Below are 23433 nucleotides of genomic sequence, written 5' to 3'. Positions count from 1 at the left end.
GGATATGGCAAGGAGGATTGGGCTATTCATGGATATACAATTCGGGATGCTGTACAGATAGGATATAGTGCAGTTTCAGTATATATGCAGTTAGGGAAGCAGTTGACAAGCTTGGGCTTTGAGGGGAAGGGTAACTGGTGAAGGGGAAGGATGGGGGAGTCACACTGAGGGGATTCCAGGTTGGAGTTATGACATCTGTATAAATTTTTTGAATAGATGGGTTTTTCGAAAAGATTTGAAATCGCTTGTTGTCATCAGCAGGTTAGAGATGGAGTGGTTCAATTTCGCTGCTTGCATCACTAGTAGACTGTCAAACATCTTCTTACACTGGGTGCCTTTGAGTGGGGGGTAGGTAAATGGAGTCTTAGATCTTCTTTGTCTAGCGGCGAGGTTTTGGTTCAGGTGGTTGTTTAGGTAATTGGGGGCTGAGCCATTTATTGCTTTGAATAATAGACAGTATAATTTGAATTGGATTCACGCTTGTATTGGTAACCAGTGTGAGTCTAGGTAGGCAGTGGTGACGTGGTCAAATTTTCTTAGTGAGTAGATCAGTCTGAGTGCAGTGTTTTGGATTGTCTGTAATTGTTTTATCATTGTTGCAGGGCAAGGCAGGTAGAGGATGTTGCAGTAGTCCAGTAGACCTAGTACTAGGGATTGGACTACGAGCCTATATTGCTCTTTGTCGAAGAATTTTCAGATTTTACGTAAGTTGCGCATGGTTAGAAATGCTTTCTGGATGGTCTTGTTGATATGGGCTTGCATTGTGCAGCATATGTCTATTGTTACTCCCAGGAGTTTAAGGGTGGGTTGTATATGGTATTTGGTGGAGTTAATTTCTAGTTCTGTGGTGGAAGGGTTCTTATCCTTTTCGAGGAGTAGAAATTTTGTTTTGTCCGTGTTCAGTTTCAGTTTGTGGTCTGTCATCCATTTTTCCACTGCTTGTAGGGTTTTTTTTCCAATTTTTCTGTAGAAGTGGGGTTAGGAGAATCGAAGGGTAGAAGTATGGTGATGTCATCAGCGTAGCTGAAAGAGGTTACATTTAGATTGTCTAGGGTGGAACCCAGAGAGGATAAAAAGAGGTTGAAGAGAGTAGGTGAGAGTGGTGATCCTTGAGGTACCCCACAGGAGTTGGACCATGGATCTGATTTAAGATTGTTTGATTTAACTCTATATTAGTATTTATTATTTATTTAAGCATTTATATACCACTTATAGTCTAAGTGGTTTACATTCAGGTACTCAAGCATTTTCCCCTATCTGTCCTGGCAGGCTCACACACTATCTAATGTACCTGGGGCAGTGGAAGATTGTTGTGTCTGAAAACGAATATTTTTTATGAATAAAGGTCTGATGCTTTTTGAACATCCCTTGTATGTCCCTAACTGGATGATTAAACAATGAACAATGGAAAAAGTCATCTTTGTTATCAAACTAATATCTTGAACTGGACTTTTTTTTAACACAATTGCTTCCAATATGCGTGATCTCAAAAATCGCAACTAAGCTCTCAGATGCCTGCACTGATCGGTCATAGGTTTTTAGATCAGTTTTAGCAGGTAGAGGATATCTTTCATCGAGCTTTGTGCATGCTTACTAAATTCATTTGTGCTACCAATACTTTAAAGTGCTTAGTGCAATAAATATTCAAAATATAAGCAGAACCAGCACCTATCTTAACTATTGCCAGTTCTTCTATCGCTAAGACTCTAAAATAGGGAAGGGGTAACAACGCGGACCTGACAGACCTGACGGACCTCGCGGATCTAAACCCGTACGGCCTTAAAAATATGAGGTCCGTGTCGGTCCGTGTCCGTGGCGCTTGTAGTTTCTGTCGCTGACAGACCTTGATTGAGATTTGAGCGCTGACGGATCCGTCTCAGCATAGGGAGGGAAAAGTGTTAGGATCCGTCAGCGCTAAAATCTCTTCGAGGTCTGTCGGAGCCAGAGACTCGTGCTGGAGTTTGGAGACTTATTTTCCCCGCTCTCTTGGCTTCTGCTCTGCCGCTCCAGCACGAGTCTCTGGCTCTGACAGACCTGGAAGAGATTTTAGCGCTGACGCTAACACTTTTCCCTCCCTATGCTGAGACGGATCCGTCAGCGCTCAAATCTCAATCAAGGTCTGCCAGCGACAGAAACTACAAGCGGCAGGGACACAGACCGACACGGACCTCATATTTTTAAGGCCGTACGGATGTAGATCCGTGAGGTCCGCGTTTTATCCCTTCCCTCTAAAATAGCAGTAAGCAACGTGTGAGACTTGACTAGGACTCCAGCGCTGCTCAAAGTAATTTGGGAGAGTTAATTTAAGCAGCGCTGGAGTCCTAGCGGACAGTTTAGTCAAGTCTCCTAAAAGAAAAGTCCACATGCCATTATTAAGATGCAGAAGCCCCACTGCTTATTCCTAGGATAAGCAGCATAAAATCTGATTTACTCTGGGAACTTGCCAGGTACTTGTGATCTGGACTGACCACTGTTGGAAACAGGATATTGGGTTTAATTTCAGGTATGGCAACACTTAAGTTCTAAGGTGTTATGTTAATTCCCACATTAATAGCTAACACAGCTTTGGAAATAAGAACTCAGGTTTGGACCCGAGGGAAGGTTAAGTGATTTGTCCAGGAACTTGAAGGATTGTCAGTAAAGAAGTGGGATTTTGAACACTGGCGCAAGCGTTCTCTCTCTCTCTCTCTCCTAAAGTAACTTTCTTGTCCTAACTCATTTCACTCATTTATTATGTAAGAGACATATTGACTCTAATAAAAGTGGCATTAGCTACAAAAGCTGCAAACTTTCTGTGGGCTGTTTGTGCCCGAGTCTATTCCTTATCACCTCTTCTCAATATTATCAGATTTGCATTTGTGTTCAATCTTGTTGTCATTGTTAACGAATGCTTCATTTGTTTTCTTTCCAGGACTGTTTGTACTTACTATGTTTTACAAGCTCTTGCCTTGAAACTTCCTTTCCAAACAGATTATTGGATGCTACTTCAGCTTGTCTACGGTGTTCTTTGCTCACATGTTTAAAGACAATAGACTGTTTTCAGTCCAATTCTTTATATGTGAGGTTGCAAACCATTGGACCCCTGAGGAAGGCATGTTTGCCGAAACACGGACTGTATAGGGTCCGGTTGGATTTTTATCACAGTATTTTTTATCATTGTACTTTTTTAATTGAATTTTCATGGTTTTATATGTCAGTGTTTAATAAATTATCTCCAGAACATCTGTATCCACAGTTTTTGTTTTTGTTTTCATCTGTAAATTAATTGCACATTTTCCAGCATTCTAGGCTAAAATAACAATTGCCTAAGGATAAAGAATTCACAGACAATTTCACATCTTTACTGCACTGTATTGTGAATATGTTGGAAAATGTGTATGTGTGTGTTATAATCCCTGCCCTGGGGATGTCTGCTCTTAATGCGGGTGAAAGTGCTTGTGGAACGAAATGCATACTTTGACCTATATACAGGGTGGACCATTTTTTTCAAATAAAGCAGGAAAGACAGTGTGACAATAAGAAATCCACAGGAACCATCAGGATGAAATTAAAACTTGTTTATTTCAATCCAATGTGTACAAGTAACGTGGGCCTGACACATTTGTACGTGTCTTCTGCTAGACTTCATTCTGGATTAATCTTTTATCATCAAGGGTGACGCTATTCCTAGTGAAATCTAATATACAATGATCCCTGATGCAGGCATTTTTGTTGTCGCTGAAACACAGTACTGTCTGGTCCACGTTACTGTGCACATTGGATTGAAATAAACAAGTTTTAATTTCCTCCTGCTAGCTCCTGAGGATTGCTCATTGTTTGTTCCCACTGTCTTTCCTGCTTGCATTGTACCCGTGGGTTCTTATCCTGTTGGACTGTTGGGGTTCCAATGTTTCAGATAGCCACTTGTGTTCCTAAAATAGTGTTTCATTCACAGGAATGATTGAGAATATGGCCATCGGGGTGATAACTTTATACATTGCTGATAAGTAGCAAAAGTGCAATTTTCAAAGTAACTAGTTGGATGAATACATCTCTCTAGGTCAGCGGTCTCAAACTCGCGGCCCATGGGCCACATACAGCCCTCCAGGTGCTATTTTGCGGCCCGCGGTCTAGACGTGATGATCAACTGCTCCTTTGCTGCAGTTGATTGTTCCGGTCAAAGCTGCGGTCGGTGGCGGCTCCTCGCGCCATCCACACCAGCATTTCTCTTCCCCCTTCCCTTCCTTGTGGAGCAGCAGCGTGTCTGGCCGGCTCCCTTGCTCAGTCGATCGTTCCGTTCAAAGCCGCGAGTGGCGGCTCCTCGCGCTATCCACTCCTGCATCAGAAGCCTCTCTGACATCCAACATCAGAGAGGCTTCTGACGCAGGCACGGATTTCGCGAAGAGCCGCCACCCGCGGCTTTGAACGGAACGATCGACTGAGCAAGGGAGCCGGCCAGACATGTTGCTGCTCTACAAGGAAGGGAACAGAAGGGGAGGGGAAAGAGAAATGCTTCTGCTGCACAGGAAAGGGGGACCCTAGCGAAATGCTGCGGCTGCTGCACAGGGAGAGGAAGGGAAGGGGGAAGAGAAATGCCTCTGCTGCACAGGAAAGGAGAAAGGGAAATGCTGCTGCTTCTGTTGCACAGGGAAAGGGAGGGGGGAGGGAAAGGGGAAGAGAAATGCTTCTGCTGCACAGGAAAGGGGGAAAGGAAATGCTGCTTCTGTTGCTGCTGCACCCAATTGGGGAAAGAGAGGGAAGGAAGGAGAAGGGACAAGGAAGGACAAGGGAGAGGAGAGGAACAAGAGATGCCAAGTTCATGGGAGGGAGGGAAGGAAAGGGATACCAGACCATGGAGGGGGAGATGCCAGGGCATGGGGAGATAAGGAGACAGATACCAGACCAGGGGAAAGGAAGGAAGGAGGGAGGGAGAGAAAGGAAGGAAAGAGATGTCAGACCATGGAAATAGGACGGAAGAAGAGAGAGATAGGAAGGGAAGGTAAGACATAGAAACGTAGATTTTGAAAAGAAAGCAGAAAAATTGAATATTAAGTTAATGCCAAAGATGGATGCAAGGCAGAAAGTGAAGACGAAGAGAAAAACAGTCAAAGGACAAGAAGGCCCTGGAAACATAGTTAAAAGCACAAAAAAATAAAGTCACCAGACAACAAAGGTATATTTTCAATATAGTGATTGAAATGTGTCAGTTTTGAGAGAGAAAATATATTAAACTTTAAATGTGAGGGCTGCAGAAAAAAGAGTACTTAGAGGGCCGCAGAAAAAATAGTTAATGTCTTATTAAAGAAATGATAATTTTGCATGAGGTAAAACTCTTTATAGTTTATATATCTTTCCTTTTAACTGTTAAAGAAAAGTTCTGCACCATACCTGTGCTGCTCTTCCCTACTATGGTCCTAGCCACTCTAAACTCATGTCAATCCCTCACAGACTGATGTCTAGATGATCTGAGGCAGGGCCTCTGGTTGTTAGGTTCCAAAGGAAGCTATGCTACATGGCTTCCAGCTCAGGTTTGATACTGCAGTGATCTGGCCAAATATGGATAGTTGGGACTTGGAAGGAAAAATCTCTGGATAGTACAAATGAAGACTCATGGCACCAGATCTCTCCCTGGTATCAACTGAGCAGGACAGAACTCCCAGGCTAAATATAAAAGCAAACAAATTGTTCCTAGTTTAAAATGTGTGCGCTTATTGCCCAACAGAAAATTACACTCCTCCCTCCATATTCGCAGAGGGTTAGGGGAAAAGCTGAAAAATTCACGAATAACTTTAGGGCTGACTCTGACACACCCCTGGCACCCTCCCGGTCCTCTCCACACCTTAGGTCCGACTCTGACTCACCCCTGCCTCCAAGATCTCTCCACACCTTACATAGGACCGACTCTGACCCACCTCCGCCTCCCAGACCTCTCCCCACCTTAATTTTAAAGCCTGGTGGGCTAGTGGTGAAGAGGGGCAAGAGCGATCTTCCTGTTTAGAGCTGTGAATAAAAATGGCTGCTCTGAGTTCCCGCTGTGGTCTCGCAAGACCATGGGAACTCATGATAGCCATTTTTGTTAACAGCTCTGCATGGGGCAGGAGCATAGGAGGATCACTCCTGCCCTACTTCACCGCTAGACCACCAGGCTTTAAAAGTAAGATGTGGAGAGGTCCAGGAGGCAGGGGTGGGTCAGGGTTTAGAAACCCGTCACCAAGTCCTAAATTCATGAATATGGAGGGGGAGGGGGCCTTGTAATTGTTTCGGAGCTATTTTTGGCCTATCTTCATGACTAGAAAGTTGCTTATCATTTGTATCATCTTTAGCTGTGATCAAATCTGAGAATAAAGTACAGTGGAATTAACTATCAGAGGGCATTTTGTCATTTTCAGAACTGCCTTCATCAGAACATTTAAGTGTAGCAGACGCTACATGGCTGGCCCTGAATGTTGTTTCTGGAGGAGGGAGTTTCTCAAGTTCTCAGCCCATTGGTGTGACCAAGATTGCCAAATCGGTGATTGCTCCACTTGCTGACCAGAACATCTCAGTATTCATGCTCTCCACTTATCAAACTGACTTCATCTTGGTAAGAGACAATATTGAAAAAGTCTTTATAGGGAATATGTCAACCAAATGTTGTTTGCTCTTCTCTGGCAATATCTAAGTTTCAAGTTTAATATGTATTTGATTAATCCCTTATCTTTTTTACTAAGCAATGCACAATATAAAATGATAAAAACATATATTTAAAACAAATTACAAGGGAGGGAGATGGGGGCTGGGACAGCTTCCTCAGGGAATTTTTTGTCATGATTTGATTGATATATCTGATTATTAGTTCTTATGATTAAGATCATGACGTAGAATGTGGGGGGGGATTACCTCTCCGATAAAGCGTGGAAAGTTGCTTCATTTTATGAAAAAACAACAGGTTGATATAGCCTTACTTCAAGAGAGACATTTGTCTGGGGAGGAACATGAAAAACTGTGTAGGTGGTGGGTAGGGAATATTATTGAGGCTCGGGTGGTAGGGATGAAAGCTGGAGTGGCTATTTTATTTCATAAACGTTTGAAGGTCCAGAAGAAACATATGATTATTGATCCACATGGTAGATACATTATAGCTCATGTACAAGTGGATAGAAATTCCTTTCTTATCTGTAATCTGTATGCCCCCAATGTTTGTGATAAAGATTTTTTTTTTTTCAGTCTCTCATTTCTAAGTTACAGGGCCAGTTAAATTCTTCACAGCTAGTCATAAGGGGTGATTTCAATTGGGTTGCTGATCCTGTTCTTGATAAATCTTATCTTATCCTCGGTCCACTCTGAGGGATGGAATTAAAGGGGTATCTTTGATGTGCAAAGCCCTAGAGGTGGTGGATGTGTGGAGGGTATTACATCCAACAGTGCATGATTATACTCATTTATCTCGAGCACACTAGACTCAAGCTCACTTAGATTGTATACTCCTGGATCATAAGACATTTGGGCAAACTTTAGAGGCTATTATAGGTCCAATGGTTATCTCTGATCATTCCCCAGTGTGGTTTATGATTCAAGATTCCCATGTGAGGGATAAAGCTCCTTGGCAATTTCCTTTGGAGTTGTATGGGATTATGCATTCCTAGAGTGCTTACATCAAAAGTGGGCTGATTATCAACAACATAATGTGGAACGTAGGACTGAACCAGATCTTTAATGGGAAGCTGCGAAAGCTGTGTTAAAGGGCCATATAATAGGGTATCTTAGTACCAAGTGGAAACTATGAGATTGTGCTATTTTGCGGTTCGAATAGAGATTGGGGTGGCTGTGGATGGCTTATGGTAGTTGGCCTAAGGAGGGATTGCAGTTTAATCTTCTGGCTACACAAGCAGAATTGAATGAACTACTTCACCAAAGAGCCCAAAAATTTGCTATGTATTATCAATATCAACTGTATCGTTTTGGTAGCAAACTCAGTGGTGTGTTAGCCCATATGGTTTGTCGGGAGCAGGGTTTGTGCCATGTTTTGACTCTGGGATCAGACGGGTAAATTGTTACATGATGATGATAGGATCTCAAGGGAATTCTGTCATTTTTTTGAGGTATTGTATTGGAACCAGCGGTTTATTTGGATAGTATGGATTTGCCCAAGATAATACATCAAGCTTTACAAATGCTTAATATGCCCATCACCCATGATGAAGTAGAATTTTCGATTCAAAAAAGCAAATTGGGTAAAGCATCAGGTCTTGATAGATATTGTGCTGAATTTTATAAATTAATGGGACATGGTATTTTTCCACTGCTAACAGAACTATTTAATCTTATTATAGATGGAAAGGTTATCCCAAATTCCTTACGAAGAGCTCAAGTTATTGTTTTGCCCAAGCTGGGGAAAGATCAGACTATCCCGGAGTCTTATAGAGCAGGGGTGCCCACACTTTTTGGGCTTGCGAGCTACTTTTAAAATGACCAAGTCAAAATGATCTACCAACAATAAAAATGCTAAACATATATATATATTTATATATTTATTTATTTATATATTTATTTATTTATATATTTATTTATATATATATATATATATATATATATATATATATATATATATATACACACACACACACCGAGTGTACTTTGTATTTATGTTCAAATATTTTTTTATTATACAGCCCCCCTCCCCCGAAGGCCTGACCCCCCCCTGAAGGTCTGCACATTCCCCCTCAAAGGTTGACTCCCCCCCTGAAGGCCTGCACTACCCCTTGAAGGACTGCACTCCCCCCCCCCCCCCCCCCCGAAGGCCTACCCTCCCCACATCCATTTACCTAATTCCAGCAGGGAGCAGTCTGCAGAGAGGATCGCTGGTACTTTAGCAATCCTTGCAGGTTGCCATAGGCCTCAGGAGCTGTCTTCCCTCTGCCCCAAGCCTGTCTCTGACTTAGAGGAGGGGCAGGACCACGGCAGAGGGAAGACAGCTCCTGAGGCCTATGGCAACCTGTAAGAATTGCTAAAATACCACCTGCCACCGGCCGTCTCCCATTCGTCCCCTTTGGAGATCCCCACAGGAATAAGGAAGTTAAATTAATAGAATACTTAGGCACAGAAAAACAAAGAAATACTTCCAAGAACTGCCCCATAAGAATTGCCTGTCACAATGCTCGTTAGTGGAACTGAATAAAAGACAAGTACAATGGATTTAGAAGAGGGACGATCCGCCCGGGTGCACGGCTTGGAGGGGTGCACAGCCGGCCAGGTCCGGGTCATCCTGCCTTTCTTTTCCCCCGGTCCGCGCTCGGGGCTTGCGCCTGCCTGGTTCCGCGCCGACGCTCGAATGGTGCCGTCAACTCCCGCGAGTCTCGCGATAACCAACAGCACCATTTGGGCAGCGGGTGCGAGCCCCGTGCGCAGACCGGTGGAAAGGAAAGGCAGAAGGACCCGGACGGCTGTGCATCCCTCCAAGCCGTGCACCCGGGGCGGGGGCGGACTGCCCCACCTCGGTACGCCACTGATTGGGAGGCCGATTTTGGGGTTTTTAAAATTGTATATCGGGCAGCATTAGGCCTCGCTCTTACCTCAATCATTACAGGCGCTTCTATTTCTTGTGATGCGCTGAGCTCCGTCCCCCACCGACCTTCATCCCACCCTTCCAGCACTCTGATTGGCCAGCGTTCTTTAAGAGGCGGGCCAGTCAGGAGGGGAAAAAAAGAGAAGGGAACCTGCTGTGCGATCGACTGGGGTCGCCTGAGCGAATGACCTGTCGATCGCGATCGACGCGTTGGGCACCCCTGTTATAGAGCAATCTCATTGTTCTGCTTTGAAACTAAGTTATTGGCATCTGTGTTGGCTAATCATTTGGCATGAGTTCTGCCAGATTTATTAGCATCTCCACAGGTAGGCTTTGTGCGACGTCATAGGGCAGTGAAAAACATCCGATACTGCAGGAACTCCATCCTTGCTCATTAGATTTGATACAGAAAAGGCCTTTGCCAAAGTGAGGTAGGAGTTCCTGTATGCAGTACTAGAGAAATATGGTATAATGGGCCATATGGGAGATGCCATTAGAGTGTTATATGATAGACCTTTGGCCCAAATGTGGGTGAATGGACAGCTTTTGGACCCCTTTGACATAAGAAGAGGGACACTAGACAGGGATGCCCTCTACCCTCATTGCTGTTTATGCTCACATTGGATCCTCTTATTCATGAGATTCTTGGGAATCCGGAAATCACAGGGGTACATCTGGGGTTGGAAAATTTTTAAATTTCAGCTTTTGCTGATCTTTTGGTAAATTTCACAGATCCGGTTCTCTTGCTTCCAATTTTATTGGAAAGTATGTGTGAATATTTGGACGTTTCAAGATTTACTTTGAATGCCTCTAAATCAGAAGCTATGGCACCATTATCTAAGACTAGGGAGTTATGGCTAGGGTCCTTTCCTTTTTGTTGAACAGGGGATGATTTTAATTATCTAGGTATTTGTTTGCCAGCTGATCCGAGTAGGCTTTACGAATGTATTATTCCTCGTCTTTTGGCGGATACTAAGCACCGATTAGACATAATGGTCTTTGTTGCCTTTGCCGTTGAGTGGGAGAATAGCGCTTTATGGAGTGATTATTTTTCCACTCTGGCTATGTACTCTCCAAAAACTACCAGTTTGGATTAAAAAGAAAGATCATGTTTTAGCTTCTGCTTTACAGCGGTTTTTTTCTGTATGGGGAGGAAACCTAAATTGAGGTTGGATTATATGATGGGGTTGGAGGAGGGGGGGATGGAGGAGGGGGGATGGGAGTTCCCAATCTCTATCTGTATAATTTGGCTTGTGGCCTTCAGCATCTTCGGGATTGGTTTCTAGGTACTTCGGAGTATACGTGGTGTGAGATGGAACGCTCTCTTTTTCAACTATTACATCTTCATTTTTCTTTGCCCATAGCCTTTAGGGATCATCTGATTTTGAAATATATGAGGGTGGTATGGACTGCTTTGACGATTTGGCAAATTCAGGAACCACACACTGACTCTCTTCCAATAGTGGGGAATTCAGCCTTTCCTCCTGGGATGGATCAAGTCCCTATTAATAGATGGGCGGATTCTTTGATGGAACATATTTTTTCATTTGTGGGTGAAGACAATAATGTAATTTTATTTGTGGAATTGTTGGTTCATTCGGGAGTGAGGTCCACTAACAAGTATGCTTATGTGCAATTGATTCATTATATCAATATGCTGAAAAGAGAAGGTTTGGCTTTGGGGATGGGGTATAGATTAGGAGTTTTGTTTGAACAGCTGAATGAGGTTCTACCCTCTGTTTCCTATTTTATAAAATCTCTTGATTCTATTTATCCTCGTAAGAGTTATAGTGGGGGTAGTAGCTGAATGGAAATTGAGAAAATTGTCATAGAAAAGGCTCTTCGGTTAGGGGTTTCTTCAATTTCTAACTTATTATAGAGAGAGTCTTTTTCGATTAGTTATGAGAGCTTATGTATCTCAAACTCAGGCTTTTCACTTTGGTTGTGTAGATTAAAGAATATGCTCGAAATGTCATCAAATGGATGATAATTTGGGTTATGCTTTTTGGTTGTGTCCTCAAATTTGGAGTTTTTGGGGTGTTATCTATGATTTTCTTAGAGTTGTTCTTTTCTGGATAGTGCCTTCTTCCCACAATAATGTTGTTTCTTCAATGGGAAGGGTCTTTTAGGAAAGGGGTTAGGGGATTGTTTCGCAAGGCATTTATTGTAGGTTAGAAATGTATCTTGCAAGAAAATCCACCATCTTTTTGGCAATGGAGGGCAGCTTTTCATGCTGTTATGCTTATGGAAACTAGGGTGACTTCCCCATCATATAAGCAACAGTGTAAATTTTGGGTGACCTGGGATCTTTATATCCAGTAGTTATTGGCCAGAGCGTGTAGTTTTGTTTTGAACTCATTACATTTGATTGGCTGATGGCAGAAAGCCGCTGACTTTTTTTTTTTTTTTCCTAATGGGCACCACTGTTGTTTGTATTGTGTGAGCACACAATACACACAGCTACTGCCAACTCCAGAGCTGCTGGAAAATTTAGGCACTGATTTATTCGGTGCTGGGGGGCATTCCAGGTTAGCACATCACATGAAAAGCTCATTAGAATACTAATGAGCTCCTTGTAATGCATCAGCATAGGATTTGCGGTAGCTGCTACGAAGATTGTTAGCAGCCACAGAGAACCCTTTTGTGCATCAGGGCCTGAATGGAGTGGAACGAGTAGATGTGAATCACTTCTTTACTCTTTCCAAAAATACTAGTTCTAGGAGGCATGCAATGAAACTACTAAGTAGCAGATTTTAAACAAACTGGAGAAAATATTTCTTCACTCAATGGGTAATTAAACTTCTGAATTCATTGCCAGAGAATGTATTAAAAGCCGTTAGCTTAGCAGGGTTTAAAAAAGGTTTGAATCATTTCCTAAAAGAGAAGTCCATAAGTCATTGTTAAGATGGCTTGGGGAAATCAACTGCTTTTTCCTTGGCTAAGCAGCATAAAATCTGTTTTTCTTCTTGGGATCTTGCCAGGTTCTTCTGAACAGGGTTGGCCACTGTTGGAAACAGATATTGGGCTTGATGGACCTTCGGTATGTCCCAGTATGGCAACTCTTAAGTTCTTATGATTGTAACCACAGAAAGGCAGTATATCAAGTCCCATCCCCTTTCCTTAAGTACTAAGGTGTCCTAGTGAGAAATTTGACATTAGTGACAGAGATAATTGGTTTAGGGAAATCTTCCTTTGACTAGAAGATTATTGGAATTCAAGAATACCTTGGATTTGGATAACACTATAAGGTTGGCCAGGAAGGTAAAGGAATCAGGTAGGGTCTGTGGTGTTATAAAAAAAAAAAAAAAATGCTTTATATGATCCTTTTGGATATAACTGTCCTTGTAATAGGTTTGAATACTATCATTAAGTACACTGCAGTGATGATGTACCATTTCACTTTTTTCCATAGATACGTGAGCGAGATTTACCTTTTGTAATGCACACCCTGGCGTCCGAGTTCACCATCCTGAGGGTAGTCAATGGTGAGACAGTTGCTGCTGACAATCTTAGTGTAACAAATGGCTTCGTAAGACCTAAACTCGGTAAGAAACAAGTTGACTTTGTCTATGCAACTCCTTTTCTAGACGATGAAACCACAGCAGACTTCAAGAAATCCCTGGAAAAAAAAACCTAATACCATGAGTACCTTCCATCCCCCCTTCCTCTCCCTACTCTTTGGAAATGGCCTGTGATCTTACTTTGTAACCCTCCTTCTATAACTCTTTTGTAATCTGCCTTGAACCGCAAGGTAATGACAGAATAGAAATCTCTAATGTAATGTAATGTAACTTGGATTTGAGGCAGGAAATTTACCAAAACAGGTCATTTTAGGACCATAATGTACCCCTCATGCCTCCAGCACGATATGTCATGACCAGTTTCAAGATATTGTCATAGAGAATACAATAGTGGCAAATCTATTAACAGGGGCCTTGCCTTATGCTCCATAAAGTGGTTCACTTGGCGCCAATTCGATAATAGCTTAATAGGAGCATCTAAGCCATTATAGTGTACTAGTACAATGCACACAGCTGATAGGATTGTTTAAGTTGCACACATTGTCTCATGACATGCCCATGCTCCCACACATATTGTGCAGTAACCCCCAAAATCCATATATAATGCCTAAAGTTACACACATGTATCAGGGCACTTTGCTGATGTTTCTGCAGAATTTAATTAAATAACAGGACTTAAATAGGGCCAATAATTGGCAATTAGCACCTGTTAATTGGAATTAGTTGGTAGGCGCATATGTGCCTTGTGCAAAGCGCGTAGTTAAAATTGCACATGGTTAGGGATAGGTCACGGGAATGTTCTTGAGTTGTCGGTGTGTCTCAAACATTTAACGCCACGGCACACTAAACTTGGGGTCGGATCTACATGGCCTCTGAGTATGTGCAGATGTTGGCATCCGCGCATGCTCAGAGGCCTTGTAGACACAGCCCTGAGCTCAGTGGCCTTTCAAGATGCGCTCTGACATCTTGAAAGTTTTTGCTAAGCTAGGAGCTTATTCTGTTTCTGCTTGGCGAATGCTATGGATTCGTCAGTGGTCAGGTGATTCGTCCTCTAAGGCTACATTGAGCAGGTTACCTTTTAAAGATTCGCTTTTGTTTGGCCAGTGTTCAGGACCGTAAGCCTAAGGTGCTCCCTATCTCTAAGCCTCCCATCCTTCCACCCCTCCCAAGAGAAAATTATGATTCCAGGTCTCTGTCTCAGTGGAATCCTCAGCGGGATGAACTGGGAGTGAAGTTACCTTGGTTGGCGGCAGCGCACAACAGTATGCTGTTGTGGTTGAACCCGGTTACTCTGAACAGAGACCTTCCTCTGCGTCTGGGTGACACTGACAACGGACGCGGGTCTCTCTGGTTAGGGAGCAGTTTGCAGATCTGTGCTGGTCCAGGGCCGGTGGACTGCGCTGGAGAGCAGATGGTCGATCAGTCGGCTGGAGCTGCAAGCGATCTGTCTGGCTGGGCTGAGAATTCGAGGGTGTCTCTCTATTGAAAGGCCATCCTTGTGTTCTCGGGCAATGCGACGGCTGTTGCCTATGTCAAGTGTCAGGGAGGCTCATATGTTCTTTGCCTGGGTGGAGAGGCATCTGATAGCCTTGTCCACGACTCATGTGGCCAGAATAGACAACGTGCAGGCAGACTTCCTAAGTCAACAAAGGATAAAGGACTTGTAAATACAATAATATCTACAATATACTGTAGAACTCTCAGATACCTGTTCTGTTAAATCATATTTGATTTTTCTTAACAGCTTGTACAGGTTAAAGATATCATTCATTGAGTTCTATGTTTTACTAAAGTGCAAATGCTTAGTGCGAACAACTCAAAAATAAAGTGCTACTGTGCTAATGAAACCAAAAACAGCACTTATCTTAACATGCTGTCAGTTGTGAAATGGTATAATATCCGTTATGTCCAACGGGATCCGTTTCGCCTTGTCTCCGGCTTCTTCATGGGTCTTACTTGAGGCTATAACAATTACAAGAAACATACCACAATATTAAATTATTAAACTCTATTGCACTACATTGTAAATATTCAACAAACAATTCATACAGTTACTCACTGGGCAGAAAATGGCGCTGGCGCTACTAGTACGCTGCGCATGCGCTTAAGTATCCACTTCATTAATTATTCATGATGCGCATAAATTTAGCTTTCTGAAGAGACAAAAATTTGAAAGAAATTCTTTCTCCTGCTGCTTGTTCATCGGAAATTTCAAATGACAAGAACTTATTACCATCTGGGTTCTACAGATGCGGCAAATGCGGCATCTGTCAAATAACAGTTCTTTGAAGGAATTTGTCAATCCAAAGGATGGGAAAATATTTACAATAAGACATTTCCTTACTTGTTCTTCGGATCATATAGTATATGTAATAATATGTCCATGTGATAAATGGTATGTAGGCATGTCCACACGATCTTTTAAGATCAGAATGAGCGAAAATAAATCAAATTTAAAATGTGGAAGATCTACCGTATTTTCACTCGTATACCACGCACCCGTGTAAAACGCGCACACGGGTATAGCGCGTGGGAAGCTGTAATTTATGTAAATAAATTTTTATATACCGCGCACAAACCTATACCGTGCATGCCGCCCCGACTCTCCCGTCGCTGCCCGACTCTCATTTAGCTCGCCCCAACTCTCCTCTGGCCAGCCTGACTCTCCTTTAGCCCGCCCCGACTCTCCTCTCCCCCTTGAAGTCCTGTCCCCCCTTGAAGTTCTGTCCCCACCCTGAAAGCCTGATGCCCCCCCTGACGTCTGATTCACCCCCCCCCCCGCAGGACCACTTGCACCCCCACCCCGAAGGACCGCTCGCGCTCAAACACGCACCCGCACCCCCACCCCGAAGGACCGCTCGTACTCCCACAGCCTCCCCACCCCCCCCCCCATCATGTAGAAGCTGCCTACTGTCGTCCTGCTGCTTCCTCTGCCGGCGGTCCTGCCCCTTCTCTTAGCCCTGCGTCTACGCTGCTTCCTCTTCCGGCGGTCCCGCCCTTTCTCTCAGAGAAATGTTTTTGCATCGACAAAGAAACATCCAATATCCGGGGTGGAGATCGCAAAAGAAATTTGTTACAAAAAGAGTCTCGCTGGATTTTTAAATTTGGTACTCTTAAACCAGGAGGATTGAACACCATGGTAGAATGGAGTTCATTCTTTTAGATTTATTTATTTTTCTATCTGCATGGATTTGTAATATTTATATTTTAACGTTAGGGGTTTGTAATTTTACAAGCATGGTGGCACTTTAAAATTTAAAGTTGAATTTAAATGTATGCGTGTCATGAATAATTAATGAAGTAGATACTTAAGCGCATGCACGGCGTACTAGTAGCGCCAGTGCCATTTTCTGCTATGTAACTGAAGAGCAGAGCTGCCAAGTTAGTAACCGTATGAATTGTTTGTTGAATATTTACAATATAGTGCAATAGAATTTAATAATTTAATATTGTGGTATGTTTCTTGTAATTGTTATAGCCTCAAGTAAGACCCATGAAGAAGCTGGAGACAAGGCGAAACGGGTCCCGTTGGACATAACGGATATTATACCATTTCACAACTGACAGCATGTTAAGATAAGTGCTGTTTTTGGTTTCATTAGCACAGTAGCACTTTATTTTTGAGTTGTTCGCACTAAGCATTTGCACTTTAGTAAAACGTAGAACTCAATGAATAATATCTTTAACCTGTACAAGCTGTTAAGAAAAATCAAATATGATTTAACAGCACAGGTATTTGAGAGTTCTACAATATATTGTAGATATTATTGTATTTACAAGTCCTTTATCCTTTGTTGATCTGTCGATTTGTGGACTTGTTTCCATTGTGAGACTTCCAAAGTCGTCATTCTTGACACGGTTCCCTGTCCATGCTAGCGTATGAGGCCATAGTACGCCGGTGGAGTCATCCCACCCTCGATCTGATGGCATCCTCGTGGAACTGGAAGGCGGACAGGTTCTTCAGCTGCTGACGGCAGCGAAGGGCTTAACGCTCTGGTTCAACCTTGGCCCAAAGGTTGTATGTCTTTCTGCTGTGGCCTATGATATGGCACGTCCTGCGCCAGGTGGCCTCTCATGAGGGTCCGGTAATCCTTGTGGTCCTGGACTAGCCCAGAAAACCTTGGTACACAGACCTGGTGCAGTTGAGCTCAGAGAGAGTTCTGCATCTTCCTTGCCATTGGAGGTTGCTCATGCAGGGCCCGATAGCACTTCAAGATCCGGATTGCTTTGATCTTATGGCCTGGCATTTGAACGCACAGCTTTGAAGGCTAGGGGCTACTCTTCTAGGGTTATCACTACGCTCTGTCAAAGCAAGAGGAAATCAACTGTGTCGGCCTACGTGAAAGCCTGGAGGTGCTTTCAGGTTTGGTGAGGGGGGTTCAAGTGGACCCTTTGGCTCTGTTGGTGGCACATGTTCTGGACTTCCTGCAGGCTGGCTTCAGGAAGGGTCTGGCAGTTTCTTCTCTCCGTTTCCATATTGCAGGACTGACGTCTCACCCGGATGTTGTTCACTTCCTGTGGGGGGCGGGGAGGCTGAGACCTTCCTTGATACTGCTTTGTCCTACCTGGAATCTGAATCTGGTTCTCCACTCATTGGCTCGTCCGCCCTATGAACCCCTGGATGGGATTTCTTTGAAAGATCTTACCATCAAGACCGTTTTCCTCATTGCAGTCACTTCAGGCTCTATCATGCAGAGATCCTTTTCTCCCTATCACAGTCTGCGGTTATTTTGAGAACAGTGAAACATAGAAACATAGAAATAGACGGCAGATAAGGGCCATGGCCCATCTAGTCTGCCCACCCCAAAGACCCTCCCCTACCTTTCTCTGTGAATAGATCCCACGTGTCTGTCCCATTTGGCCTTAAAATCAGGCACGCTGCTGGCCTCAATAACCTGAAGTGGAAGACTATTCCAACGATCAACCACCTTTCAGTGAAAAAGAATTTCCTGGTGTCCCCGTGCAGTTTCCCGCCCCTGATTTTCCACGGATGCCCCCTTGTTGCTGCTGGACCCTTGAAAAAGAAGATATCTTCTTCCTCCTCAATGCGGCCCGTGAGATATTTGAATGTCTCGATCATGTCACCCCTCTCTCTGCGTTCCTCGAGTGAGTATAGCTTTAATTTATCCAGCCGTTCCTCGTACGGGAGATCCTTGAGTCCCGAGACCATCCTGGTGGCCATTCTCTGGACCGACTCAAGTCTCAGCACATCCTTACGGTAATGCGGCCTCCAGAATTGCACACAGTACTCCAGGTGGAGCCTCACCATGGATCTATATAATGGCATAATGACTTCAGGCTTACGGCTGACAAAACTCCTGCGTATGCAGCCTATGATTTGCCTTGCCTTTGATGAAGCTTGCTCCACTTGATTGGCAGTCTTCATGTTCTCACTGACGATCACCCCTAAGTCTCGTTCTGCTTCAGTTCTTGTTAGGATCTCACCATTAAGGGTGTAAGTCTTGCATGGATTTTGGCTGCCCAGGTGCATGACTTTGCATTTTTTGGCATTGAAGCTGAGTTGCCAGGACCTAGACCAGCGCTCAAGTAGTAGTAGGTCGTGCATCATGTTGTCGGGCATTGAATTTATGTCCGTTTTGCTTTTGCCCACTACATTGCCCAGTTTGGCGGCATCGGCGAATAATGTCATTTTACCTCGCAGCCCTTCTGCTAAGTCTCTTATAAAGATGTTGAAAAGAATCGGGCCCAGGACCGAGCCCTGCGGCACCCTACTGATCACCTCCGTCATTTCGGAGGGGGTGCCGTTCACCACAACCCTCTGAAGCCTACCTCCAAGCCAGTTCCCGACCCATTTCGTCAATGTATAGCCCAATCCCATAGAACTCATCTTGCTCAGCAACCTGCGGTGTGGTACGCTATCGAATGCTTTGCTGAAGTCCAGGTATATGATGTCCAGGGACTCCCCAACATCCAGCTTCCTCGTCATCCAGTCAAAGAAGCTGATCAGGTTGGATTGGCAGGATCTCCCGCTAGTAAATCCATATTGACAGGAATCCTGTAGATTCTCCTCGTTCAGGATCGTATCCAATTGGCGTTTGATTAGAGTTTCCATTAGTTTGCTCACTATTGATGTGAGACTCACCGGTCTGTAGTTTGCCGTCTCCAACTTGGAACCTTTCTTGTGGAGTGGAATGACGTTAGCCATCTTCCGGTCCAACGGGACGTTACCCGTACTAAGGGAGAGATTGAAGAGCGCGGATAGCGGTTCTGCCAAGACATCACACATCTCCCTGAGCACCCTGGGGTGTAGGTTGTCAGGTCCCATTGCCTTGTTAACCTTAAGCTTTGACAGCTCGCAGTAGACACCACTGGGTGTAAACTTGAAATTACTAAACGGGTCAACTGCGTCAACCCTTGTCTGTAGCTGAGGGCCGAGTCCTGGTGCCTCGCGGGTGAAGACTGAGCAGAAGTATTCATTTAACAGTTGGGCTTTTTCCGAGTCCGTTTCTACAAAGTCTCCGTCTGGTTTCCTAAGACGTACTATCCCGCCTGAGTTCCTATTTCTAGGATTTGCGCACAGTTATAGAATTTATTTAAAAAATTTATAAACCGCTTTAAATCAAAGCGGTGTACAAAATGAACATAAATAATGAATAACAAGCAACATATGCACATCATACAAATACAGTAATATCAACATGGCAGAATTATCTAGATGTCATTCTTACAAAATCCGTACATTGACAGAAAGGGGTCATATGATGTCAAATTATAATAGTTCAAAAATGTACTAACGATCACACCCTATTTAATCTTGCATCAGTAACAATTACCTAAGAAGTGATCAGAACCCTCAGGTAGAGAACCCGCAAACAGGGACAAGCCCCTAAATGCGACCCCCCTCCCCTCCCCTTGGTCAATCACAGCACTCCAAACAGTAATAATTTTTCACTTTTGTGCAACTGTGCAAATCGTACTAACTCATATAAATTGGGAACCTATTTCACTTATCTATCTAATTGCTTAAATAGCCATATCTTGGTGAGGCAAAGGATTGTAAATGTGGCCCAACCTTTGGGCACCATATACAGATTTGAGCCCCATGTATAGAATTGGCCTTCACTTTTTTTTTTTTTCTTTTTTTAACACATGATACTTCATCAATTGAGATAGTACAACCATGCTGAGATGATATGGAAATTATTTTTCAAATGTAATTTTCAATTAGTCTGAGAACTTTGGCATGTTTTAAATGTCTGAGCAACATGTATCGGGCCATACTTGTGTTTGGACATTGGTCAGAAGGATTGGCTAAGTATAACTTGCTTTTATCTCTCTCTCTTCAGTTCAAAGGCCTGTCATTCATCCGCTCTCCAGCCCCAGTAATATGTTCTGTGTCACCAGCCTCGATCCAGATACCCTTCCCACCGTTGCTACATTGCTAATGGACGTTATGTTTTACTCCAATGGGTAAGTTTTCCACAGCAGAACAGCTGGATGAACTTTTTTTATGAAGCAGCACCGCAGAGCAGATTTGCAGACTGGCTAATTGAGAACAAAAATTAAAAAGCATAAAGTCTCTGAGTTTGTGTGATTTGAAGCAGTGCATCATTTACCTCCAGCCTTTGAAAGGGAAAAATTCCACAGAAAAGTATCATGCAAATAAAAACTGAGGTTGCTGCAGGTTTGAGAATTTGATATAAAATAGGTCTCGATCCACAATACCGACATTACTGGATTACTACTAACAGTGGATGAACTCCAAGGTCTAGATACTGTTTTCCACAATTCCTTACTGGTTGATGTTAAAGAATATACACTGTGAACCCAAAACCCCCACACCAAAATATTTTTTGTCGTATCTTCCACAGAACTTAGCCGATTCTTATGAAATTTAGTGTCATATTCTGAACGAAGTTGATGTAAAATAATAATAGCTTTATATCCCGACATATCTTTTCAGTTCTAGACAGTATACAGTATTGAAAGCAAACAGAGTGATTACAGGTTCAGCTATAAGTACAGATGACAACATAAGTTTTGGGGGAAATAAATATGCAGATGGAAGTGAGATGTATGGGAAGAGGGAGCGTGTTAAAGGTGGAGTTAGTCAGGGCTTGAAAGTTTGGAAATTCAGATAAATTAAGTGTTGTAAATAAATGTTATAAATAAATTAAATTAAAATGTTGTAAATATTTCCCACAGGAAAACAGGAGATGCTACCTTCTCAAGGTATAACAGCAAGAAACACATTGACAGCGACCTTAAGTGCTCTATCTCTTTACTGTGTCCTTAATAAAGACTCGTCCTCAGGAGTCTGAAGAATATTCGTACAACAGAAATTGAAAAATATCACATATAATTGTTGCCTTTTCTACAGTATCCTTGATAATATAAACCTTGGAAGAAAAAAGCCTTCACTCGCTTCAATATCTTGTGTATAAACTATTAATCATGTAAGTCTTAATAGACACGATAAGAGATTGAACACCTAAGGTCGCCTTCACTGTGTTTCTTGCTATACATATTTCCCCCCACACCACATCAATACCTTGTGAAAATGAATTGTGAACTGAATAAAAACACATCAAAAATATTTTGTTTTATGGTGTAACTTGCAGAAAAATGTAAAGCCAAAAAGTGATATTTCAATTAAGCAGATGTTTGAAGTACGCTCCCTTTGCATGAAGGCACACCCTCATCCTTGGATGCCACTGGACTTGTCAACGGCGCTTTGCTTCAACTCAGCTCAAACAAGGAAAAGGCGCTGTTAAGGTCTTTGACGTTGGATATCGCTGTCTGGTAGACACATTCCTGTATGAGCCCCCAGATCCGAAAGTCCACTGGGTTTAGGTCTCGTGAATTTGAAGGCCAGAGGTCTGGACCAATGAAGTCTGGGGTCTCCTGATGTTTCATTTCTACAGTGTCCTTTACCTGATGTGCTGGCAACAGCTTCAGCATCAAAAGGACGTCCCGGTAGTATGAACCGTTGAACTTAACCCCAGGGTCAATGAAGAACAGATCTGTGAATCCAAGTTTCGAGATTGCAACCGAGACCATAACTGATTGGCTGAAGGTTGGGAAGGTCGGTAGTAGGCGTTTGGCATTAACCCCACACTTCAGTGTTGTTGAAGGCATGTACATAAGAACATAAGAACTGCCATCTCCGGATCAGACCCATGGTCCATCGAGTCCGGCGATCTGCACACGCAGAGGCCCAGTCAGGTATACACCTGATGTAGTTTTAATCACCCATATCCCTCTATGCCTCTCGTAAGGAGATGTGCATCTAATTTGCCTTTGAATCCTAGCACAGTGGATTCCTTAATAACCTCCTTTGGAAGAGCATTCTAGGCGTCCACCATTCACTGCGTGAAGCAGAACTTCCTGACATTTGTCCTGGACTTGTCCCCCCTTAGCTTCAAACCATGTCCTCTTATCCGTGTCACGTTGGACAATGTAAATAATTTGTTTTTCTGCTCTATTTTATCGATGTCTTTCAGTATTTTGAACGTCTCCTATCATGTCCCCTCGCAGCCTCCTCTTCTCAAGGCTGCGACAGTGTTGCTGCTGAAAATATATTTTCCTCTGTAAACCAGATGAAGCTAACGCTGTGCTTCGGTTATTGGTCAAAAGCTGCTTGCACCATTTCAGACATGTGTTGTGTAAAGTTAATTCTTAGGCACGATGCTTTTTAAGACACTTTAATTTCAGATCATCATGAGTTTGGGGTGTTTGCCGCACATCCTCCTGGCTCAGTCAAGATCGCGTATGACGTCAATGTGCTCTTGTGTGCAAATCGAGCGCAGCTGTCCGCTGCCTGACTTACAATTCACAGTGCCCGTTGCTCAGATCTTGCGTAGCAGCACAGCAAGGCCATTTTTGTTCCAACCTTTCTGTGGGAACTCTTTCAACAATCATTGGTTGCTATAACCTTTTAGCAATACTAAGTTCTTTATCAGAATTCGGTCTTCTGCAGTGAAAACCATTTTGATACAGAGACTGCTCGCAAACTATCTGCTTCGCACGTATCCCATAGCAACAATTCATTTTTCACCAGGTAGGGTTGTGGTGCGGTGGGAACAGTGGTAGCGAGAGTAAGAGGCACCCTCCCTTCCTTCTGTACCTCTTTAAATCTTCACCAGTGCAAGCAGCTTCTCTGGCTGCTGCTCATGCTGGCATTGGCTTTCCTTCTGATGTCACTTCTGGCCCTGCAACCCGGAAGTTATTTCAAAGGGGAGCCAGGCCAACACGAACTGTAGGCTGGAGGAGTTGCTCATGCTGGCGAAGATTTAAAGAGATATGGAGGAGAGAGGGCACAAACATGGCATGGAGGGTGGAGAGGTACCAGCGCCCCCACCAAGATAGCACCCGAGGTGATTTGCCTCGCCACCTGCCCACTACACCACTGGGTGGGAATTATTTACA

The 23433-nt window shown here is 43.5% G+C and overlaps 1 protein-coding gene across 2 annotated transcripts in view; it reads left to right on the top strand.

Annotated features, from left to right (window-relative positions):
- CASTOR2 (cytosolic arginine sensor for mTORC1 subunit 2) overlaps window positions 1-23433 on the top strand; it is a 138640-nt gene that overhangs the window by 104714 nt on the left and 10493 nt on the right. For both annotated transcript variants that reach the window (XM_033922575.1, XM_033922577.1), the window contains 3 exons: window positions 6369-6562; window positions 12936-13068; window positions 20352-20475. In XM_033922575.1, coding sequence (XP_033778466.1) covers window positions 6369-6562; window positions 12936-13068; window positions 20352-20475 — 451 coding nt within the window. The remainder of the gene's footprint in view (window positions 1-6368; window positions 6563-12935; window positions 13069-20351; window positions 20476-23433) is intronic.

This window comes from Geotrypetes seraphini, chromosome 15 (assembly GCF_902459505.1).
Source record: "Geotrypetes seraphini chromosome 15, aGeoSer1.1, whole genome shotgun sequence".
NCBI lineage: Eukaryota > Metazoa > Chordata > Amphibia > Gymnophiona > Dermophiidae > Geotrypetes > Geotrypetes seraphini.
The sequence above is the reverse complement of the archived record's forward strand: the minus strand, read 5'-3'. Positions and strand labels throughout refer to the sequence as shown.